The sequence below is a fragment of the Caenorhabditis elegans genome, chromosome III (assembly GCF_000002985.6).
Source record: "Caenorhabditis elegans chromosome III".
NCBI lineage: Eukaryota > Metazoa > Nematoda > Chromadorea > Rhabditida > Rhabditidae > Caenorhabditis > Caenorhabditis elegans.
This window is the reverse complement of record NC_003281.10, coordinates 11608006-11631399: the sequence shown is the minus strand read 5'-3', so window position 1 is coordinate 11631399 and position 23394 is coordinate 11608006. Positions and strand designations below refer to the sequence as shown.

General features: G+C 36.6%; 7 protein-coding genes across 7 annotated transcripts; 2 read left to right on the top strand and 5 right to left on the bottom strand.

The window, feature by feature from the left end:
- Positions 1-1945: 1945 nt before the first annotated feature.
- Positions 1946-3170, top strand: Y66A7A.7 (IMV envelope protein). Its single transcript, NM_001372663.1, has 3 exons — positions 1946-1979; positions 2094-2199; positions 2890-3170. The coding sequence occupies exons 1-3, from the start codon at positions 1965-1967 to the stop codon at positions 3012-3014; spliced, it is 246 nt and encodes an 81-aa protein (NP_001359627.1). The 5' UTR covers positions 1946-1964; the 3' UTR covers positions 3015-3170.
- Positions 3165-6158, bottom strand: gly-8 (putative N-acetylgalactosaminyltransferase 8). The gene is made up of 9 exons (NM_001379936.3): positions 6051-6158; positions 5686-5764; positions 5527-5630; positions 4752-5004; positions 4541-4674; positions 4336-4494; positions 4171-4288; positions 3403-3555; positions 3165-3357 (listed from the first exon to the last, which is right to left on the bottom strand). The coding sequence occupies exons 1-9, from the start codon at positions 6155-6157 to the stop codon at positions 3199-3201; spliced, it is 1266 nt and encodes a 421-aa protein (NP_001366981.1). The 5' UTR covers position 6158; the 3' UTR covers positions 3165-3198.
- Positions 6159-7405: 1247 nt separating this feature from the next.
- ceh-91 (Homeobox domain-containing protein) lies at positions 7406-14654 on the bottom strand. The gene is made up of 8 exons (NM_067102.5): positions 14039-14654; positions 12967-13026; positions 12726-12921; positions 10952-11322; positions 9852-10184; positions 8467-8760; positions 7612-7764; positions 7406-7556 (listed from the first exon to the last, which is right to left on the bottom strand). The coding sequence occupies exons 1-8, from the start codon at positions 14639-14641 to the stop codon at positions 7509-7511; spliced, it is 2058 nt and encodes a 685-aa protein (NP_499503.2). The 5' UTR covers positions 14642-14654; the 3' UTR covers positions 7406-7508.
- Positions 14655-15598: 944 nt separating this feature from the next.
- On the bottom strand, positions 15599-18793 carry Y66A7A.4 (Aminotran_5 domain-containing protein; the record flags this gene model as incomplete). Its single annotated transcript, NM_067101.2, has 9 exons — positions 15599-15783; positions 15840-15980; positions 16066-16220; positions 16483-16736; positions 16969-17248; positions 17670-17900; positions 17953-18112; positions 18621-18661; positions 18707-18793. The coding sequence occupies 9 exons, from the start codon at positions 18791-18793 to the stop codon at positions 15693-15695; spliced, it is 1440 nt and encodes a 479-aa protein (NP_499502.1). The 3' UTR covers positions 15599-15692.
- A 135-nt stretch (positions 18794-18928) lies between these two features.
- Positions 18929-20158, top strand: Y66A7A.9 (Neuropeptide-Like Protein). The gene is made up of 2 exons (NM_001268205.2): positions 18929-19069; positions 20013-20158. Exons 1-2 carry the CDS (start codon positions 18964-18966, stop codon positions 20126-20128), a joined length of 222 nt encoding a protein of 73 aa, NP_001255134.1. The 5' UTR covers positions 18929-18963; the 3' UTR covers positions 20129-20158.
- On the bottom strand, positions 20136-21532 carry Y66D12A.30 (Transposase; the record flags this gene model as incomplete). The annotated part of the gene is made up of 2 exons (NM_001268204.2): positions 20136-20404; positions 21391-21532. The coding sequence occupies 2 exons, from the start codon at positions 21530-21532 to the stop codon at positions 20286-20288; spliced, it is 261 nt and encodes an 86-aa protein (NP_001255133.1). The 3' UTR covers positions 20136-20285.
- Positions 20302-23230, bottom strand: Y66D12A.1 (Envelope-like protein; the record flags this gene model as incomplete). Its single annotated transcript, NM_067100.2, has 6 exons — positions 20302-20404; positions 22277-22431; positions 22500-22634; positions 22680-22757; positions 22803-23051; positions 23096-23230. The coding sequence occupies 5 exons, from the start codon at positions 23228-23230 to the stop codon at positions 22318-22320; spliced, it is 711 nt and encodes a 236-aa protein (NP_499501.1). The 3' UTR covers positions 20302-20404; positions 22277-22317.
- Positions 23231-23394: the final 164 nt, after the last annotated feature.

Genomic DNA, 23394 nt, shown 5'->3' with positions numbered 1-23394 from the left:
ATGATTTGATTGTTATCAGTGTAAAAAGCATCTCGTCTCCTTTGTTCTCCCCCCTCTGTGTTTCCGAATCGATTACAAACATTTTATCACTTTTCAACGGAAAAAATGTGTATGTATTTGTGTTGTTTTCCCATTTTTCGTTTTTCCCATTGTTCCATTTTGTTCGACTGTATGATTTTTTTTTCAAAATCAAAGCTCATGGCTTGCTGAATTCAAATTAAAATTCAAAACTTATGCTCAAAAGTTATATGAGTTTTTGCACGAATTTTGGTCAAAGGTACATGAACCCAAAACTACAGTACCCCTAAATTATTTTTTTAGTATTTATGGAAATTATAGTAAAATTAAAACTCAACACATCAAGAGCTTCAATTTAAGTATAATCATGACTAGGGCTGCTCCAATTTGGGTCCCGCCACGAAATCTGAAGGGTACTGTAAGTCCAAAAAACTACAGTACCCCATATTTTTGTAGGTAAGTTTTAAAATTTTAATTAAAATTTTAAAGTTTACGTGGCGGGACCCGAAATGTACCAGAGATAGTCATGGAATTAAAATTTGAGCTCAAATTTGTAAGTTTAGAATACTCCAAATTCATCTTACAAGTCTTTTCTTTTCCTAGAAAAAATGCCAAAAAAAAACAGAGAAAAACTAAAAACGTACAAAAATGCCACGTCATGTTGTTATACATGTTGTTTTTTTTTCGTACAGCTTCTCTTGTTCTCTAACTATCTGTGTGTATATCAGCAGCGTCTCCCGCTCCAAATGTTTCGAAATTTTTTTTCGGCGCGTTCGCACAATTTTTTAAAATCAATTTTTATCAATTCCTCAGTGCTCATATTTTTTTTAATAGTTCAAATTTGAGGCTCAAACTGCAAAAATAGTGATTTTGAGCCCTATGTACCTTTAAATTTACTTTAAAGAGGTCAAGAATTTTCTAGAATGTGTAATAATGCTATTTTATTCAAAACTTGAATTTCAAGCTATATAACGACAATCCGATATCCCGCCAAGATTTGAAAAAAATGATATGTGCCTTTAAACTTTCAAGTACCGTAGTTTTAAAAATTACTAACATAATTTAATTTAGCGATATTTCTTGTATTTCTCGTTACAGAAAAACTTAAAAAATTTTTTTTCAAAAATTCGATTTTATGGATTTTTCCAGGGGTGGGCGGCAAATCGGCAAATTGCCGGTTTGACGATTTGCCGGAATTTTTGATTTTCGGCAAATCGCCTATTTATTTTCATGAAATTTCCAAAAAAAAAAGTGTGCGAAATCACAATTTCCGGAAAATTTTCGGCAATTGTCCGTTTGCCGATTTGCCGAAAATTCTACATTCCGGCAACATGCCGATTTGCCACTTTGCCGGAAATTTTCAATTCCGGCAATTTACCAATTTGCCGATTTGCCGAAAATTTCAATTCCAGCAATTAGCCGATTTGCCGATTTGCCGGAAATTTCAATTCCGGTAATTTGTCGATTTACAGATTTGCCGGAAATTTCAATTGCGGCAATTTGCCGATTTGCCAATTTGCTAGAAATTTTCAACTCCGGCAATTTGCCGTTTTGTCGGAAAATTTCAATCCCGGCAACTTAACGACTTGCCGATTTGCCGAATTGCCGAAAGTTTTCAATTCCGGCAACACCGCGATTTGCCGGTTTGCCATAAATTTTAAATACCATAGTAAAACTAACTTTAAAGGCATGCTCTTAGCGGAATTTCGGAGCGTCGTAAAAAACATAACAAGAACATAGTTTTGTTGCTTCAATTGAATTGAACATTGTCATATTCTTCAAATTTTTCTTTCATTTCTATTGTGCACCAATTCCTTTTATTCGAAGGTTTCTATAGATTCCTCCCCCCACTCTTTTCAAAATTTTTTCCAACAATACTTTTCTCAATTTTTTTGGGGTAAAATATTTTCTAAACATATAATTCCAGGTGTTCCAACTGCCGAAAAATGTCTTTGGACGCGGTGAGTCAAAAATTTTGCTCGCTGTGCAAACACCGCCAGAATACAACGGATTTGACGCGCAAATTTGATTTTTGAATAAAAAATTATTTTGAAAACCTAAACCTCGTTATTCAGACACTCGAGAACATCAATGACACGTTACAACAGGTGGCAAGCCTCCTGAAAGCCGTTGAAGTTGCCGTTTTTATTTTGGCAATTGCCGTTGGGATCGCATTAATTGGTAAGTTCAAGAATTTGAAAAAAAGAGAAAAAAACAGTAAAAGTTTCAACCATTCACGTGCAACTTGGATAGTTTTTGAAAAATTTAAATACGTCGATTTTCCGCCAAGTTAGAGTTATTTAATGTTGATGGCCTAGAAAATTCAAAACTAGGCCATCAACTTCGTTTTTTTTTTACAAAAAAATAGCAGCTGCATTTCCCGCCGAAATTTTTCTCAGAAATGTTGAACTTTCCTTCCGCCAAAATATTTCTCAGTAAATTTGAATTTCCGCCTAAATGTTCTCGGAAAATTTGAATTTTCCGCAAAAACTGTTCTCAGAAAATTTGAGTTTCCCGCCAAAATTTAAAAAAAAATTCGAATTCCCCGCCAAAATTGTTCTCAAAAATTTTGAATTTCCCGCCAAAATTGATCTTAAAAATTTTGAATTTCCCGCCAAAATTTTTCTCCGAAAATTTTGATTTCCCGCCAAAATTTTTGTCAAAAAATTTGAATTTCCCACTAAATTTTTCTCAGATAATTTGAACTTCCCACCGAAAATTTTCTCAGAAAATTGGAATTTTCCGTCAAAGTTTTGCTGAGAAAATTTGAATTCCCGCAAAATTTTTTATCTGAAATTTCGAACAAATTTTCGTAAACAATTTTTCAAGGCATGGTGCATCAATAAATTCTTAAGTAGTACCATTTTCCAGGCTGTACCGCCGGCTTCTTCTATGGCAAATACAATCAACGATACCAGTATAAAGAGCTGAGCAGCGGGAGCCCCAGCAACTCGACAACCCCATTTCAGAGCCCGATGAAGAGTCAGCGAGTTTGAGATGATGACGTCATCAGATTTGTACAATTTATTAATGTGCCTTTAAACATTTGAATGGGTTTATTTCTATGTGATTCTTATTTCCTCTTTCCTGGTTGTTGATTTTGCTTCTGATTTTGATACTGACTTTTGAAAATAAAAATTTTAAAAAAACTCAAAATATTTATTAAAATACGTTAACTAATTATAGTTCATCATGAACTTTTGGCTCAAGTTCTGGATAAACATTCTCAATAAACCATTTCATATCTTTGCACTTGAGACGATCCTTCACTTGCATTGGCTCTGTCAAATCTCCGAACACCATCTTTGCGCCACGTGGCTTTACAGCGAAGAATTTGGACTAAAAATTGGCGTTTTTTCATTTTCATGACAAAAAACCACAAACCTCATACTCGCCGAGCCACGTTTTGGCAACTCTGACCGCGTTGTACAAAGCGGTATCCATTCCTGGCTTTGAGGTGTACGGGCGGCGCATTCTGAACACGTGGCCGACACGTGAGCAAGGAGCAACTACGACACGTCCGCCGCAGAGCCAAGCCTGGAAAATGGGTGATTTTATTAGCGGCCGACAAGTGACGGGCTCGAGTGGCGAAACTCTGGAAGTGTCGGGCGCGCTGAGTAATTGGCAGTGGCGGAAACCGGTTAAATGTCGGGCGCGCGTATTTTGCCTGCGGCCGACAAATTATGAGTTACGCCATGTGAGCGGGGGTCCCCGGAAGGTGTCGGGCTATGTTTTCTTCTCTTTTTCGGAAAAAAACGTCGGAAAAGGATAAACACTATTTTATACAAAAAATTTTTTCAAGAAATGCGTCTTCCAAATCATTTACCAATTTTTGTATTTAACTCTGACCCTGAAAAAATTGAACAACAAAGAAGTGCAGCCGACGATTTCTGGGTTCCACCGCGGCCCATAAACCGCTAGTTGTCGCACCAGCCGCAGCAGCCGACAAATTAAGAGTTCCGCCACTAAGCTATGTTGAGAGTCGCTAGGTGTCGCGCTTGTCCAACAGCCGACAAATTATGAGTTCCGCCACTAAGCTCTGTTGAGAGCCGCTAGGTGTCGCACACGTCCGACAATTTCTGGTTTCCAAAAAAGCCCGCGATATGTCGGGCGCAACCTCGCCTCCACATAGTTTAAAGGCGCATGACTCACCTTCAACGAGAGCTCAATATTCTCGGATCCCCAAATCTCCATTCCCATATCATATTCTCCCAACTCAACGAAATACTCTTTCCTCATCGCCAGAAGACCTCCTGGCATGGCTGGGGAGCTGAAAAATAACCCGTATTCCCTATTACTAATGCACCATATTCCTACTTGAAAGGCTTCACATTATTCTCGGGCGTCTCAAAGTATTCCCATGGAAGATAGATCCATTTGAACGTGAATCCCCAGTCGAATCCACTCTTGGCAACCATCGATGGAGAATAGTCGAAGGAAACTGGATTGATCAGGTCGACGACTGGCAGGACGATGCTGAAATTTTTTTTTGGTTTTCCAGTAACATTTTGCAAGAAAAAACCTCTTTGGATCCTCTTTAATCGGCTGTAGCAGTGGCTCCAACCATCTCTCGGCCACCTCGCAATGGGAGTCCATGAACACAATAACCTCACCGGTAGCTAATCTTGAAGCATGAACCTTTGCTCGGATAAGACCCTGAAATTTGGATTTTGCAATACACGGAAGGTTCAAATTTTCTGGGAACATTTTTTACCGGATATTCAAATGTTCACCTGTCTATACTCGCTTCTCTTAATGATCAGCTTATCCTCGAGTCCCTTAATCTTCGCGAACTTTTCCAAATGCTTAGTGAGCACGTGATCCTCCTCAGAAGCGTCCTCATAGAGCACAATTTCTTTGAGAAGCGATTTTGGAGTAAATTCGATGATTCCGTTGATCATTCGAAGGATCGTAGAGAGAGCCTCGTTGTGATGAATTACCACCACTGATGTGGAATAACTGGCATCGTACTTTTCTTCTTCGCATCTGAAAAGTTCTCTTTTTTGGGTGATACTTAGGTTCAGGCTTAGGTCAGGCTTAGGCTTAGGATTAGGCTTAGGTTTAGGCTTAGGCATAGGTTTATGCTAAGGCTTAGAACTTGGCTTACGCTTAGGCTAAGGCTTAGGCTTATGCTTGTGTTTATTCTTAGGCTTAGGCTTAGGCTTAGGCGTAGGCTTAGGCTTATGCGTAGGCTTAGTCTTGGGCTTAGTTTTAGGCTTAAGCTTAGGCTTGGGCTTAGGGTTAGGGTTAAGGTTAGGCTTATTCTTAGGCTGAGACTTAGTCTCAGATTTCAAGATGTGTTGTTTTAAGAACTTGTTTTAATCAAATTCTCTGAAAACATAAATCGAAAACGAATATTTAAAATCTATCAGGAAATTTCTGAAATCGTAAAGAATCCCCTCTATTCCAGTAAAACGCGTAGAATTTCTAACAAAAAAAGGAATTTTGAAATTACAAGATTTTTTGGAGTTCTCATCAAAATTTCAATATGAAAATTTATTGACTCACAATTTATGCGCCTGCTTTCCAACATTTCTATTCGGTCCCAGCTTCTCCGAAGATAGAGCATCAAAAGCAAAGCTCTTAATTCCCCATTCGGATTTCTTGGATTCCTGGAAAAATATTTGATGAGTTAGACAAATAACTAATATTTTGAAGTAGACTTACAGCTTCAGTAAGGTTCTCTTTTAAAGTGTGATTGCATTTTCTCTCGGTGAGAGGCTTCAGGTCCAACCAGCCTTCCAAACTGGAAATTTTAAATTTATGAGTGATAACCTATTAATTATAGAAGGTCATAAAAATTTGTCAATTAGTAAAACATTTTTTCCCGCGGAGTTACACGATTTTAAAGTTATCAGTTTGTTTCAAAACTTTAAGCGCGTATAACTTCTTAACTGGATTAGCTACCAAAAAATTCTCAAGTACCAAAATATGGATAAATTTGTGCTTAACATTTTTTTTTAATTAACAACTTTTTGATATCTTCAAAAGCTAATGAAATATAGAGATACATATCTTTAAAGCCAACCAACTTCTCATAAGGGTCCACGTGTTCGCACTTTGGAAGCTTCTCTGCTTCTTCCGCCGCAAATACTATTCCGGCAAAAACAAAAATCGATAGGACGACGTGGCGTCGCATTCTGTAAATTTTATCTTAAAATTTAAGGGTAAAACATGCAATCAATCAGAAGACTTCCGTCTTCTTTTTGAATGAAAAAGTAAAGAAAAATTGGGATGGAAAACAAGAAATCGTTTCGGACAGACTTCTTCTTTTATACACACCTTCTCCGCATTTTCGGAGATGTCTTCTATGTCTCACCTACAAAAACTGGTCCATCTTATATTCCGCCACTTTTTCTCTGCGTCTCTTAGGTTTTGTACTCTGTTGTCGTCTATATAGATGTGGTTATTAACCAATTCATTAGTGGAGAAGGTTCGAGAAGAAAATTTGCCCCATTTATATAATTTAAACAAAAGTTAACTTTCAGCTATTTTCCAGTGGAAAATCTCAAGAAGACTATCCAAATCCAACAAAAAATTATAATATTTTTTGAGTTTGCGCGTCAAATATGATGCATTGAGTGTAGTTGGAGTTTATGAGATTTTTTATAAAATAGAAATATCATAATTTGTGCTCTAAAATCACCCAAACTGCTAATTTGCAGAATTTTCGGGCGAAATACAGAAGAAAAGCCAAGTGGCACCTGGAAATTTAAAATGTTGCGCGTCAAATCTGATGCACTGTGGTCGGTGTTTGCAGAGAACAAATCAATTTCTACGCGCAAACTTGTTCTTTGAGGTTTTGGGCCATTTTATTCGAAAAAAAAAATTCACCATTTTTGTGTTTTTTGTAATCGATATATAAATTAAAAACTTTGAAACTCTAAGAATTTACGCGTCAAATCTGATGTAATCGTTTTCGGTGCGGCTCGCCGACCCCCCTGCATCAGATTTTACGCGCAACTGATTTTAGGGCAGGCTTCTTACATACTATAATAGCTAAAAAATCTAATTCTTCCAATTTTTTTGTCACGTAGCATCATGGGCTCCTGGCTTTCCTCATTGCATTTTTCGCGCTCCATTGACAATCGCCTGCCGGAGACAACGCGTGGGAAAGTCGTGTACTCCACACGGACTAAAATCGAGCCGCGACGCGACACGCAACGCGCCGTAAATCAACCCCGGCCGAGTCAAAATGGCCTAATTCTGGCAAACTCTTACATTTCAAAATGATTTTTGAAATTTTTTCTTAATAAAAAAACAAAATAAAAAGCCAATTTCCTATAAATTGAGGCCAAGGCCTCAAACGGTGTTCCCGATACTAACCTTGTACCCCTTTTTTGGAGTGTTCAGGAGATGTTTATCTTTTCTCTGTTCTGTTGGAAAATATATTGGTTGTCATTTATTTAATCAAAAACCCATTAAATAACAAAACTAGAGCGGTAGAAATTTTTTTTAAAAATTCAAAAAAATTGCCAAAAAAAATTGTGTCAAGAATCCAATGGTTCCAGTTTGATATCTTCTTCGTTGTCGGGCTCCTGAAAAAAAATCAATTTTTTTTCTAGAATCTGAAATTTTCAGGTTTTCACTAACATTCATCTCAAGCCTTGGCATTTTCGCCAGCCTCGGCGGTGGATCATCATCATCCTCGAGTTTCGGAGATTTCCGGCTTTTTTCCTCGCGATTTCGGTAGTAGAAGATCCATCGACCGAGTGTTTCGTATGGAACGTCAAGCTCTAGTGCTAGCTGAAAACTAAGATTTGAAGAAATTTTTTGAGGGAAAAATTTCGAAAAATCGATAAAATATAGATTTTTTAAATTCAAAAATTCTGAAAAAAAAATTGGCGGGAAATTAAAATTTTCAGAGAACAATTTTTGGCGGTAAAACCGAATTTTTCGAAATACAAATTTTGGCGGGAAATTTAAATTTTTTTCATAACATTTTTGGCGGGAAATTCAAAAATTCTGAGAAGAATTTTTTTTGGCGGGGAATTCAAATTTCCTGATAAAAACAAATTTTGCCGGGAAATTCGAATTTTTTGAGGAAACTTTTTTTTGGCGGGAAATTCAAATTTTTTTTTGAAAAAAAAATTTGGCGGGAAATTTAAATTTTCAGAGAAAAATTTTTTTAGCGGGAAATTCAAATTTTCTGAGAAAAATAATTTTGGCGGGGATTTAAAATTTTCTGATAAACAACTTTTGGCGGGCGGGGAATTCAACTTTTTTTTAAAGAAAAAATACGATTTTGCCGGAAAGTTCAAATTTTTTGAGAAAAAAAAATTATTTTGCCGGAAAATTCAAATTTTTTGAGATGAAAACATTTTGGCGGGAAATTCAAATTTTTAGAGAAAAAAAAATATTATTTTGCCGGGAAATTCAAATTTCCAGAGAAAAACAATTTTGGCGGGAAAACTGGGAGTTCGTTTGCGAGAGACCCTCAGTACTGACCAATCGTCGCTTGGCGACCGAGACTACAGTAGTTCCATCAACAATTGTCGTGAACAAATCGATGCTTTCCTGTGTGAGCGCATCAAGCTTATATTCGAATTTCAGCGCTTCTTCCTCGCGTTCCTCGTTCATTTGTTTCAATTTGAACCAATTCATCACTTCTTTCACTGGAGCACGTAGTTCTTTCGCCAAATAACAATATTGCTCATCTGTTGGTTGCGGATTTTGAAGAAATGTCGAATGGAGCCGTTTTTCGTCGTTTACAGAAAATGTTCTCCACGTTTGATCTATTATCTGCAAAATTGTTCCGGTGAAATCTGATGTATTAGATGTGGAATTTGGATGTTTTTTTTCTTCAAAAAATCCTGTAAAATACATATTTTTCATTGATTTTTAAATATTTGAGGCGATTTTACAACTTAAAACTAATATTTTTTTTATTAATATTCAAAACTAATTTGCACGTAAAATATGGTGCATTCATGTGATCCCGAAGAATAGTGCAAACACCGTATTTTACGAGCAAATTTGTTTTAAAATCAGTATTATTATTAAACCGTAAAATAATGCATTTTGGTCAAATCGCCTCAAACAGTTAAAAAAGGTATTTTCAAAAACTCGATAATTTTTGAATTCCCGCGTTTTCCGGCTATATTAAAAGGGATTTTTGCTTCTTTATTTTTTGGAAGACATTTTTGAGAAAATTCGCTGAAAGTATAAACCTGGCCTAAAAATCGATAAAAATCAATCGGAAAAATGTTTTTTTTTTTTGGAAAAAATGCGAAAAAAAATGGTTCAGGTTATGAAACGGAGAAAAAACTGATTGATTTCGCCGGAAAACATTGTTTAAAAAGTTCGAAACAATTACGGAAACTCAAAAATTCTGAGAATGCGTATTACACAACATATTTGACGCGCAAAATATCTCGTAGCGAAAACTACAGTAACCCTTCAAATGACTACTGTAGCGCCTGTGTCGATTTACGGGTTTTTAATTGTTTAATTCGTTTCTTCGCTCTTTGCTCAATTCATTTCGACGCTACAGTAGTCATTTAAAGGATTATTGCACTTTTCGCTACGAGATATTTTGCGCGTCAAATATTTTGTGCAGTACGCATTCTCAAAATTTTGTGTCCCCGTAATACGCGTTTTTGGGCTAATTTTGTCAAATATTCAAACAATTTTCGGAAAATTCATTATAACTAAACTTTAATTAATGTTAAATTTTCGATTTTTAGGAAAATTTTTGGGTTTGAGCGAGGTTTCGCAAAAATAAAAAAATTTAGAAAAATTCAACTGGATTTTTTTATTGAGTTTTTTTCCGCTGAAAATATTGCAATTTTCGGAGAAAACCCCAAATATTTTCCAGAAAAAAGGATGCTTACAGAGTCGACAAACTTCCTATTATTAAACCATTCGTGAACTTTAATCAATGACATTCGTAAACTAATGGAAATCGACTCGAGAAGATCCCTGGATTCATATGAAGATGGATTCATTTTCACAGTTCTCATATATGCTTTTTCCATTGTTTCATCTTCGAATTTCGAATATTGCGATTTGGGTTTTGGTTTGTGTGGTTTCGGTGGCTTGTGACGTTCTCGGAATGCTCTGTCGGCTTCTTCTTGTTGCTTTTTCTGCTGTTGATTCTTTCGTTCCTTGAAATGCTCGAAACGTTGTCGAATGTATTTTGGAGGCAGGCCCAGCGCATCGGAGAACTGCAAAAATTTTTTGAAAATTGGATTTTTTTTTCTTGAATTTTTTTATTTTTCACAATATTTTTTTGAGCCTGAATTCCATGAATTTTTTTCTTGTAACACAAAAATTCAATTGTTTCAATTTTTATTAAAAAAAAAAAATTTAATTTTAAAAAATCATAAATTTCTCAAAAAATGACAATAATATCTAGTTTTCAAAAAAAAAAGTACGTTTTTTCAGGAAAATTTCAAAAAATTTCAAAAATGATTTAAAATTTAAAACAATTGAATTTTTACTTTTTTTTTTCAAAAATCATAAATTCCTGAAAAATTACCCGAAAAAAAATTATTTTTGATTTTCCAAAAAAAAAAAAATTTTTCCAAAAAAAAATTTTTCGAATTTTTTAAAAATTACTTTATTTAAAAACACCTTGTTTTTGTTGAACAGAAATGAAGATTTTTAAAAATTTAAAAATCGTTTTTTTAAACGTTTTTTTTTATAATTAAAAGAAAAATTAAAATTTCAAAATTTCGAATACAATTTTTTGTATGTAAAAAAAATACAGGAGTTTATGATTTAAAAAAAAATGAAAATTTTCATTAAAAAATTTTTTTTGTTTTAGGTTTTTTAAAACGTTTTTCTTGAATATAAAAAATCAAACAAAAAAAATAATATCTGACAAAAATTTTTTTTGAAAATTGACAATTTTGTAGGTAATTTTTTAGGAGTTTATGGTTTAAAAAAAATTTGTAATTTTTCAGTTTTTTCAATAAAAAAAATCTTGAACCATATAAGAATGTAGATCTCTGAATACATATCGATATTTGGCCCAATGTTTCTCAAACATTTTAATCATTCTACACCGAATTTCAGGTGGCTCAAGTAATGGTCCATGTGGATGTAATTCCATTTCCAAATAACGTCTTAAACTCGAGCAAGCATCATCTCCCGTGCACATTTCATTATCGTCATTTCGTCGTCGCTCGAAAAAGCCGAAAATCGCCTCGATCGATCGCTGATCACCGGAAAAGTCGAGAAGTGAGTTGATGTCTTCCATTGATGGATGACGATTCGATTGATACAGGTTTTCCAGAAGCCGATCACGTTGTTGAACTAATTTCCGTGGCGCTGAGCTCGTTGAGGGTTGCTCAGATTCTTCTGGAAATGTGATTTTTTGGGGTTTTGTGGAAAAATAAAAATAAATTAAAAACACGGGGTTCTGGCCTTCCTCATTGAATTTTCGCGCTCCATTGACAATCGCCTGCCGGACTCCACACGGACAAATACATTTAGTTTTACAATCGAGCCGCGACGCGACACGCAACGCGCCGTAAATCTACCCCAGATATGGCCTGGCCTAGTTCGGCAAAAAACTCTTCCATTTCAATTTATGAGGGCAGCCAGAAATCCGTGATTTAAAAATTGAATTTTCAAATTTGCAATTTTTTCAAAAATTTTGTTTATATCTGGATTAAAATTTCGCAGAAAATTAAAAAAAAAATTTTTTTTCATATTTTTTTTTATTTTACCAATTTTTTCGTAGCAAAATTTCGCTTTCAAATCAATAATATATTTGGAAAAATTATATTTTAAATAAAAAGTCAAAAACGCGCAATTGACGCGCAAAATATAACTATATCTCGCAGCGAAAACTACAGTAATCCTTTAAATTACTACTGTAGCGCTCTTGTCGATTTACGGGTTCGATTTTTTAAATGAATAATAATCGAATAATAATCGAATCCCGTAAATCGACACAAACGGCTACAGTAGTCACTTAAAGGATTACTGTAGTTTTCTTTTCGCGATATTTTGCGCGTCAAATACGAGATATTTTGCGCGTCAAATATGTTGCGCAGTACGCATTCTCAGAATTTCGTGTTCCCGTAATTTTCTTTTTTTTTGTGAAAAAAATTATTAAAAATCGAATTTTCAAATTTTTTAATTGTTTTATAGTTCCCAATTTGCAATTTTTCCAAAAATTTTGTTTATATCTGGAAATTTGAATTTTTTACTTTTTTTTCAAAATATTCGCTATTTTTTAATATTTTTCAAATCAATAATATATTTGGAAAACTTATATTTCAAATAAATAGGCAAACTTAGAATTTTTTCGAAAAATTTCGTTTATATCTTTCTGAAAAATAAATTTTTTTAAGATAAAAAAAACTTGAATTTTTTGTTTTTTTTTTCAAATTTTTTTACTGTTTCAAGTAATTATTATTGATTTTTGTTGCACATTTTTTTCTGAAACTTCTCAATTTTTTAAAATTTGAAATAATTTTTTTGACCAAAATTTAATGCTTTCAAAAAAAATAATTTATGTAAATTTTTTTTTTTTAAATGCACATTCTCAAATTGTTTTGTTCACTATTTCTGTAAAATTTACAAAAAAAAAATTCAATTTTTACAGTTAAAAACTGGAAAAAGTCAAGAAATTTTTTATTTATTTTCAGCCAAAAATTTAAAATTTTTTCTGAAAAATTCAAAATTTTTCTGCAAAATATTTTTTTATTCATTATTATTCTCAGTTCTCCCATAAAACTATGAGCTGCTCTAACCTTGCTCAAAACCACTGAAGCATCCTTCCATATGCTCATAATCCCCATCAATCGGCTCCAGTTTCACTAGTTCAGTGTCAACTTGCTCCGGCTCCGGCTCCGGCTCAGGAGGTTCGAAATCTTCAATCAAATCGAATTTCACATCAGAATCTAGAAATACCGGATCATATTCTTCCGAATTCCAGAACGGGCGGCTCTGAAGAAAAAATTTTTTTTTGCAGAAATTTTGGGGGTCAGTTACTTCAATATATTCCGGTTTCATTCGAGGTTCCAGGGTGGAGTTTGAAAATTTGCTCTTTTCCTGGAAAATTGATTTTTTTGTGGGAAAACATTTTTTGAAGGTTTTTTTTAAATTAAAAATGTTATAGTAAATTGTACGAAATTTAAGAAAAAATTTTTTTTTAAATAAATTTTTTTAAGGAAAATATGCCAATTTTTTACCAAAATTCTAATTTTTTTTTGAAATTTTTTTTTTTTTTTGGTTTTTTTCGGCTTTTCGAGCTAAAAAATTAGACTTTTTTGCTATTTTTTTGGATAAAAATGTTTTTTGAAATAAATTTTTTTAGGAAATTATGCCAATTTTTGAACAAAATTCAACCTTTTTTTCGTAAAAAACCCCAATTTTTTTGGTTTTTTCGGCTTTTTCGAAGTAAAAATGTTGACTTCTTTTTGCTTTTTTTTTTTTGGATAAAAATGTTTTTTGAAATAAATTTTTTTAAGGAAATTATGCCAATTTTTGATCAAAATTCCACCTTTTTCCTTTAAAAAAAACCCTTTTTTTTTTGGTTTTTTTTCGGCTTTTTCGAGCTAAAAATTTAGAATTTTTTTTGTATTTTTCAAAAAAAACAAATATTTACTAATCGTATCAAAATAAATAAATAAAATAAAATATTTGTTTAAAACTTTTTTTGAGAAAAAAATTTTTCCGAAATTTATTTTTCGCTTTTTTTGGAAACAATAAAAAAAAATTGTTTTAATATTTTTTTCGAAAAAAAAAATCTTGAAACCGAGGCTTTTTTGGAGTTTTATTGAAAAAATCGGGCCGATTTTTGGAAAAAGAGCGCCATTTTTTTAGAAAAAAATCTGGAAAATTGAACTAAAAAAATTCGGAGAAAGCAGTTTTTAAAGAGTTTTTTTTGCTTAAAATCTGGGAAATTGTGTCAATTTTCAAAAAAAAAAATCGGACAAAAAAAGCGTTTTTTTTTAATTTTTGGATTTTTTTTTGGTTTTTCGAAAATTCGGTCAATTTTTCAACCAAAAAAAAAATTTTTTTTTTTGGATTTTTTTTTACTTTTTCGAGCGTTTCAACTCACAAATTGAAACATTGGAAAACAAAATTCAGCTTTCTCTTTAACAGCTTCCAATTCCGCATTGAGAATAAATGCACATTCTGAGCATTGAAAATCCGAATTTTCACCATCAATTCTATCGATTCTCTCAATTTTCTTGTGTTTCTCGCATCGGCAATCGCCTAATTCCATGTGAAGCTTCGCATGATCTACCATATCGATTTTCGCAAATTTTCCATCCCTCTCCACACTTTCACTGCATTGAGAACACGAAATCGACGTCAATTTCATCGATTTCTTGCGATTCACGTCACTTTTCTGCGTCTCAAAGTATCCATGATCCCGGAAATAATTCTCGTAGATCGCCATCTCCCGCCTCGTCGTTTTTATCGGCTTCATCCGCCGTTTTTTCGGCTCGATGAGCTCTTCCGGCTCGAAATGCTCAATACAGATAAAAGTGTTGAGTGTGGGGTTTTTGTTGGTGGCGAGTATTCTGTTTAGAGCAGGTTTTCCGATTAGATTAAGCCATTGATTAACACGGGCATCCGAAGTGAGCCGTGGTGTGGCGATGACGTCATGTCCATAACGGGCGATTCCGCAAATTATGCAGGGGTACCAGTTTTCCATGCTGAAAATCACTTTTTTTGAATGAAAAACCCCAAAAAAATCAATAGAAATCGGCAAAAAAAGCGAAAAAAATCATATGACGCTTGTCCGAGAGGAGTACAAAGAGCGGGATTTCGGAGCGTCGTTGCTGGGTTTCTGTTGAGTTTGGAATGGATAATAATATATAATATTAGAATTTGATCGATTTTAAAAGGAATTTTTGAAGGAAAATAAAGAAAAATAGCTTGAAAATGGATTTTTTTTTCTAATTTTACGGTTTTCATTAAAATTTTAATTAAAACTCAATAATTTTCGCATTTTAATCGTTTATAACTATGGAAAAACTGCTTTTCAATCGAATTTTGTATTAAAATCACTGAAAAACCTATTAAAATCGGTTGAGAACCGGAAAAAAGCAAAAAAATATTATTTGGCACTTGTCCGAGAGGAGTACAAAAAGTGGGATTTCGGAGCATCGTTTCTGGCTTTTCGTTGGTTTTGGAATGGATAATAATTATAATAATATAATTTGATCGATTTTACAGATAAATTCAACGGAAACTTTGAAAAATAACTTTAAAAATTAAAAATTCGATGTTTTCTGTCAATTTTTGTGATTTCACTAAATTTTTTCTGATTTAAAATAGAAAAATTGGGTTTTTAATCGAGTTTTGTATTCAAATAATCGAAAAATTAATGAAAATCCGATGAAATCGGAAAAAAAAACAACAAAAAATATTATTTGCCAATTGTCCGAGAGGAGTACATCGAGCGGGATTTCGGAGCGTCGTTGCTGGCAGCCCGCTGGCTTGCGAATAGATTATATCGGGAAAATAATATTTTTATCAAAAGTAAAAAAATTTAAAAGGGAAGAATTGAATTGTTAATTGAATTTTTTTAGGCGGCTGGTTGGGGGAAAAGTGAATTTCAAGGCGCGCGGGTCTCGCAGCGATTTTGCAATACCGTAGTTTTGAAAAATTATACAGAATAAATTTATTTAATTTTAATCTGTTACGACAATAAAAGCGGGAAAAAGAGAAAATAAAAAAAAATAAATTGTATCGAACAAGTTTTAGGTATCCCATTTCAACCATTTAATAATTGAGCCGACAAATCCCGGCTTCTCCGGCTCCTGCTCCTCGACCAACTTTTTGCCGGTGATTCTGAAAAAAATAATTAATTTTTTGTTTTAATACTGAAACAAAGCAATAAACCGTACTTTCCCATAAAAACCGGAACTTGCCGATTTGTATCCCATAGAATCGCACAAAACGGGTGCGGCACAACTTCATTGTCCACGTGGCGTTCGATTATTTCGTTGATCGAGTTTTTCGCGCCTTTTCCGTCGGCGGAGGGCTTTCTGAAATGGAAAATTTCGAATATTTCGAAAAAATCGATAATTTTTCGAAAAAAAAACCGGTGGCCTAGGTTTTTCATAATCTTACTTCGAGCTGGCCACATTGAAGAAGCTCATCGTGGCGAAATTCTGCAAATGCCCCATTTTGTAAATGTCACCGACTCCCGCCGACGGTTGAGCGCTGGAACAAGCCAAATCGTCGAATCCGCCTTTCGTAAACGTGTCCTCCATTTTCACAACTTTCTGAATTTTGTTTAAATTATTGATTTTTGTGTAAATTATCGATTTTTGCGGAAAATATCGATTTTTGTGGAAATTATCGATTTTTGGGAAAATTATCGGTTTTTGTGAAGAATTATTGACTTTTGGGAAAATTATCGATTTTTGTGTAAATTATCGATTTTTTATGGAAATTATCGATTTTTGTGTAAGTTATCGATTTTTGTGGCAATTATCGACTTTTGTGGAAATTATCGATTTTTGTGGAAATTATTGATTTTCGTACCTGAAGTGATTCGGTATACTTATTCGGATAGAACTCCGTTTCATTCCAATACGGGAAGTAGATATTTTTCTTGGTTGACGGCGCCTCTTCGCCGGCCCGTTTCATGCATCTTCGAACGATGCACGGCGCGAATGGACGGTAGTCGTTGACATGCAGGCGGAGATCATCATATGTGCACAGGTTTCGCGAAAAGTCGTAAATTATGATGAAGCAGAGGTCCGGTTTGGCGCACGGCAGTATTATCATATTCCATGCTGAAAATTATCGATTTTTATGGAAATTATTGATTTTTGTGAAAATATCGATTTTTTGTGACAATTATCGATTTTTGTGACAATTATCGATTTTTTGTGACAGTTATCGATTTTTTGTGACAATTATCGATTTTTGTGACAATTATCGATTTTTTGTGACAGTTATCGATTTTTTGTGACAATTATCGATTTTCGGAAATATTATCGATTTTTATTACGGTGATGTGCTTACGCAATTGCGACGGTTTCTCTTGAATCTTCATCGTCGGAGTCGCCGCGATACGAATATAATCGATTTTTTTGGAAGTGTACAGATATTGGCTGTCGAAAATTTCGGGGTGAATAGCGACCTGAGCGTGGCTGATCCACGCGAGGATCGGCGCTCTCTTGCCCATTTCGTCGTCGTCGGGTTTCACGTGTCTTCCGAGCGGCTTCTTGTGAGCGTGTTGCTCGTCTTTCGCCAGAAGTTCGTCCGGCCAAACATTGATCACAACTTGATCCTTGTAGTTGATCTGAAAAATTGGGGGGGTGTTGTTCGCGGGCTCAATGCATCACATTTGACGCGCAAATTGATTTGCGCGTCAAGGCTGACGCATTTATCACGGGGCTCTGGTCTTCCTTATTGAATTTTTCGCGCTCCATTGACAATCGCCTGCCGGACGGGAAAGTTGTGTACTCCACACGGACATTTAGTTTTACAACTAAAATCGAGCCGCGACGCGACACGCAACGCGCCGTAAATCTACCCCAGATATGGCCGAGTCAAAATGGCCTAGTTTGGCAAACTCTTCCATTTCAATTTATGAGGGACCCCAGAAATCTGTGATGCATCACATTTGACGCGCAAATTGGTTTTTTGTAGAAAGTACCAACATTTGCGCGTCAAGTCTGATGCATTTACATGACTCCGCGCAATATCTCACTCCAACGTACCCCCAACTGCCGACCGATCCATTGCTGATGACTGCCGGTTCCATCAAACATCACCCACTCAACAAGATAACGTCGAAGACATTCCAACGTGTTCAAATGGAATGAAATTGCATATTTCGGATAGCAAAGTGCTCGCCGAGCACTTTTAATCTTCCCCGGCTTTGCCGCATCGATCATCTCCTTTTTCCAACGCGTCATGAACAATTCGGTGCTCTCCATCAAGTTTTTGTGCTGGAAATTCAATTTTTGCGCGTCAAATATAGTGCATTAAACTACTAGTTACCATAATCTTATGTGCAAATCCACGTGTAGTTGGGCTCCAGCTGAACTCGCTTTGCAGTCCGGTCGTTTGTTTTGGACAAACTGACATCAGAAACGAGAGTTGAGAAACGATTTGCGGAAAACTGACAACAAACGAGAATTCCGTATTGTCCAGCATGTTTCTGTAATTTAACAGTTAAAAAAAATTGCTCGTTAATGAGCGGAATGCATCCGATCTTACGCGCAAAAAACAAAAAATTTGAATTTGCGCGTAAAATATAGTGCCTTTCAATCGGTGTTTGCAGAATTTTTGTAGCGAGCTAATACGTATTACGGGAACACAAAATGCTGAGAATGCGTATTGCGCAACATATTTGACGCGCAAATATCTCGTAGCGAAAACTACTGTTTAAATGACTACAGTAGCGTCGATTTACGGGACTAATTTTCAATCGATAAAATATTAAAAGAAAACACAAAAATTACAAAGTTATTTAATATTGCTTCGAAAACCGTGCCCGTAAATCGACACCAGCGCTACAGTAGTCATTTGAAGAAAAACTGTAGTTTTCGCTGCGAGATATAGTTATATTTTGCGCGTCAAATATGTTGCGTAATACGCATTCTCAGAATTTAGTGTTCCCGTAATATATAAATCAAGAATGCATGCGCGCTCTATCGGAAACTAACCCATAAATCCGATAACAAAGGCTCATCCAGTTCCTAACGTCCTGAAAATTTGAAGATTATCGATTTTTCAAACAAAAAAGGCTAACCAATGCCGCATCGGTAGGCATGTTTGATTCGAAATCCTTGAAATTTTCACTTTTCATCAAAAATTGTGAGTCGTCCACGGAGAACATGTTGAAATAATGATTTAAAAAATATTAAAAGATTTTTAAAGTTGGAATCTGAGAATTGGAACACGTGGAATTTTGCCAACGCTAAAAAAATCAAGTTCAAAGTTTGAAAAAAAAAGGCTTCAACTTTTTGCAATCATTTTCTAACATTTTCCGGTCCCACCACTAACAATATGCTCACCGCCACGTGTCTCTGCTGGCTTTTCGTATTCTCACTGACCCAGAATTCACTGGAAGCTCGTGTTATCACTGATAACAAGCTTAGTCTTGAAAAAAGAGGTAATTTTGCTGAAAAATAGGTGAAAACCGACGATCTTTTTTATGTTAAATGGTGTGCTCGAACCTAGGGCTCCAGCTGAGTGAGGCGCCATCGGGCCTACGCCGCGCGCCGCTGTGCGTGTGCAATGAAGTACGAAAGGTAGTTATGTGGTAGCGGCCGACACGCTTGGGGTTCCGTGCCGCATGCGACCGCTGAGACCGGCGCTGCGACCGTAGAGGCCAGCGCTGCGCTCTATGAGACCGGCGCTGCGACCGCTGAGGCCGGCGCCGCGACCGTTGAGACAGGTGCTGCGACCGCTGAGGCCGGCGCTGCGACCGCTGAGGCCAGCGCGGCGACCGCTGAGGCCGGCGATGAAACCGCTGAGACCGGCGCTGCGGCCGCTGAGACCGGCGCCGCGACCGCTGAGACAGGCGCTGCGACCGCTGAGGCCGGCGCTGCGACCGCTGAAGCCAGCGATGAAACCGCTGAGACCGGCGCCGCGACCGTGGAGGCCAGCGCTGCGCTCTATGAGACCGGCGCTGCGATCGCTGAGGCCGGCGCCGCGACCGCTGCGCTCGCGGAGGCCGGCGCTGCAACCGCTGAGGCCGGCGCGGTGACCGCTGAGGCCGGCAATGAAACCGCTGAGACCGGCGCTGCGACCGTGGAGGCCGGCGCTGCGCTCGATGAGACCGGCGCTGCGACCGCCGAGGCCGGCGGTGAAACCGCTGAGACCGGCGCCGCGACCGTTGAGGCCGGCGATGAAACCGCTGGGACCGGCGCTGCGATCCCTGAGGCCGGCGATGAAACCGCTGAGACCGGCGCTGCGACGGCTGAGGCAGGCGTGGCGGCCCTTGTGGCGACTTCATGGGAGCCCTACTTGAGCGGCATTGTACCGTCGTAAAATCACAAAACTTGCGCGTCAAATCGTGTGTATTGTTTTCTCCCGTAAAAATCGATTTTCAGCTCAAAATCGTCTAAAACGGGAGTTTATTCCGCAGAATTCACCGCTGAACAACGTCCGATCCGCCTTGCAATGGAGGCCGAACAGTCAGCAACCACAGGGACAAGTTTATAAATAAATCGATATATTAATAAAATTTTTATTGATTTTTCTGTTTTTGCAACACGATTCTTCTCCGTGGCCGCGGAGTTGCAAAAACTCGGCCAAGTCACTGTAGAAGTCGAAAATTTTATTGTTTTCGGGAAAATTCGCAAAAGAAACCGTTTAAATAATTATCACAAATTCCTGCCAGTGGCCACTGCTTCCACAACACTTCTGCTTTTGATCCTGGCAATAACATCTTCCAAATTTTGAATTTTCGACTGAAATTCCGCTTCCGCAATTAGTTTTCGACCTGAAACTTGAAGTTTCTTCAGTTTTGCGCGTCAAAAAGTTTTATTTTTGAATCTGAATGAAAATAAATTGATTTTTCTGAAATTTTGTTACTGATTTCTAGTGAAAAACGGACTTTCTTGTTTCGCGGCCGCGAAAGAGAAAACTCGGCCACACACAAACTTTTTCTGTTAGAGGAGCGCGTTTTCAACAAAAACACTTAAATCGGGCGATAAAGCTGAAAGTTTATCGGGAAAAACAATGTGAAATCATTTTTGGAAGAGAACAATTTTTGGTATCTTATTACGGAAGCGTAAAACTAGGAGAATAAGTATTACGCAACACGTTTGACGCGCAAAATATCTTGCAGCGAAACTACAGTTGCTTTTTTAAATGACTACTGTAGTGTCGATTTACGGGCTCAATTTTCGAAATTGTTAGATATTAAATTTTTTTGAAATTTTTTTGAATAAGAAAAAAATAAGATTGATCCCGTAAATCGACACAAGCTCTACAGTAGTCCTTTAAAGGACTACTGTAGTTTTCGCTACGAGATATTTTGCGCGTCAAATATGTTGCTCAGTACGCATTCTCAAAATTTTGTGCTCCTATATTGTCTATTTTTCGAAATATCCTATAAATTTGTATATGTTTAATACATTAAAATTTGCTCGTAAAATTCGTTGCCATTAGTCTGCAGGTCCAATGCGCCACATTTGACGCGCAAATTCAGTTGCGCGTCAAATCTGGCGCATTGACTCCGTCCCACCTCCAATACATCATATTTGACGCGCAAGTTTCCCAAAAACTCACGTGGTGTCAGAGTGTCTCATTTCGGTTTTTATCTACGTTGATCTACAAAAAAATGCGGGAAAAGAGATGCAGAGTTTTCCAATAATTTTTCATGGTTAAGAACGTGCTGACGTCACATTTTTCGAGCAAAAAATTCCAGCATTTTTTGTAGATCAAAGCGTAATGTGACATCCCGGCACCACGTGAAAAACTCACGAGATCTCCGGGTAGTTGGTCCGTGTGACGCCGCTATGGCCGGCGGTTTTTCAAATTTCTCCACCACCGTCTCGCCCTTACTGGACATGACAAAAAGCTGTATAATAGGAGCTAAAATATGAAACATACTCCACGCAAGCATGTCTAATACGGAGAGGATTAGTGATAAGGTAACCCATGCGAGAGAGTGAGAGAGAGCACACGTTCTTGTAGAGACGCAGACAAATTCTGAAGGTGTGCTCGAAGGGTTGGTGTGTGCGCACGAAAAAGGTACTAATTAAATTGAAATCTAGAAAGGTAATGTGCATATGCGGAAAAGGATGAAATCAAAGTACATGGAGATTTTTGAAGCTAAAACTTTTCAAGTTACGTGGCCGAGTTTCTCAGATAAATGGTTTGGAGTCTGATTATGTGAAAAGCGAAGCTAATCGGAATGCGGAGCAGAACTAATCGAACCTAAATCGAACAGGGTTTTTTTCTAATTTGACTCGTCCCGCTTCTAATTAGACTCCGCTCTCCTAATTTGACTCGCCCCGCTTCTAATTAGATTCGGATTTCTCCTAACTAGTTTCGGATTTCTCCTAGCTAGATTCGGAGTTTTTCTAACTAGTTTCGGAATTCTTCTATTTAGACTCGGTTTTCGCCTCCTATATAGACTCGGAATTTTTAAAAGTGAATTTTTGGAAAATGTGATTTTGGATTCCGGAAAAAAAAAAGATTTTCTATTCTCGTTCAGCTCCCCTGCCGACCCTGTTCGTTCACTTTTTCCACAGGTCCTGTGGAATCTAGACACCTCTTCTAAGCCTGCTACCGTTCTCGGAGAAATTATCTTGCCACCACCCGGAGTTGAACCCTTGACCTTCTGCTTCACGATCTGAAACGTTACCTGTTTAGCCAACCTTGCGCGTGTGAGAACTAGTTGCGACGCTAATTAAGTAGTTCATCGACTTTTTTGCATTTATTATTCCAGACCAAACGTTTTAAAGGAAATAATCTTTGGATTCCACTGAAGTTTATTATCAAAAGAGGTAACAACGGAACCTGAAACGTTGCATTGTTGATATTTTTAAAGAAAAAGATTGAAAGGCAAATAGACAATTAAAACTCACAGATTTCATAGCTCCAATGACTCCCGCTGCGACACACTTCACATTTTCCGTAGTCACTGTCTCAGCCACCAAAACTTCTTCCAAAGCACGGCAGTCCACGTCGAGTCTCGTGTTCATCAGCTGTGACACGCGTTTCTGAAATGAAATCGATTATTTTTGTAATAATTATCTGAATCTCACGTTCAACGAAGGCATCAACTCTGCTGGAGTGCCGATAACTTCGAATCCAACTTCCACTGGACAGAACGTGCCCGCGGTCTAAACAATAATTCATTTGAAATATACAAATATCAAATTGAATACCTTTTTATTAGATAACGTGTCAACCGAGTTGCCAGATTTTGAGCTCATAGAGCTTGACGAACTTTCGCCTCTTTTAGTGCGGTCATGGATTTGCTCTTCTTGAACTTCTTCTTCGTGTTCCACATCAATTTCCGTGTCTTCATACATCCCAGTATCATCATCACTTTCGTTTTGAAATTGTGAAGACTTTGGCACAACAATTTCATGAGCAGGCGGTTGTTCTGTGACAAGTTCTCCTCGAATCATAGCCTGAAATTTAACTTTTTCAAAGCACTGAACATGAGTTCACATACAGTCTGCGGCAGCTGACGACGAATTTCGAGTTTCTTAGATTGAGGAGCCACTTTCGATTTCTTTTTCGTTGGCAAATCAACGGGAACTTCTTTTCTTTTTCCAAAGCGACTAATCATTTCCTCAACACGAGACATCTTCACTGTAATTGTATTAAAGGTATTAAAAAATGTATTATATAAAAAAGGTATTAAAAATGTGAAGCAACATGCGGGTTGACCAAATAAAGAATTGGGGAATTACGAATGATATTTTATTAGAGAGCAATGAGCAGAAAAGGTTAATCGATAAATTTACGTGC

Coding starts and splice junctions, on each gene's coding strand:
- ceh-91 (NM_067102.5), bottom strand. CDS start 14,641: ATGGAAAACTGGTACCCCTGCATAATTTGCGGAATCGCCCGTTATGGA. Junction 12,922..12,966: donor TGAAACCGGAATATATTGAA/GTAACTGACCCC, acceptor TTTTTTCTTCAG/AGCCGCCCGTTCTGGAATTC. Junction 8,761..9,851: donor ATAGGAAGTTTGTCGACTCT/GTAAGCATCCTT, acceptor ACAATTTTGCAG/ATAATAGATCAAACGTGGAG.
- gly-8 (NM_001379936.3), bottom strand. CDS start 6,157: ATGCGACGCCACGTCGTCCTATCGATTTTTGTTTTTGCCGGAATAGTA. Junction 4,495..4,540: donor ATTAAAGAGGATCCAAAGAG/GTTTTTTCTTGC, acceptor AAAAAATTTCAG/CATCGTCCTGCCAGTCGTCG. Junction 3,358..3,402: donor CGTGGCTCGGCGAGTATGAG/GTTTGTGGTTTT, acceptor GCCAATTTTTAG/TCCAAATTCTTCGCTGTAAA.
- Y66A7A.7 (NM_001372663.1), top strand. Junction 2,200..2,889: donor CGTTGGGATCGCATTAATTG/GTAAGTTCAAGA, acceptor ACCATTTTCCAG/GCTGTACCGCCGGCTTCTTC.
- Y66A7A.9 (NM_001268205.2), top strand. CDS start 18,964: ATGCTCACCGCCACGTGTCTCTGCTGGCTTTTCGTATTCTCACTGACC. Junction 19,070..20,012: donor GCTTAGTCTTGAAAAAAGAG/GTAATTTTGCTG, acceptor ATCGATTTTCAG/CTCAAAATCGTCTAAAACGG.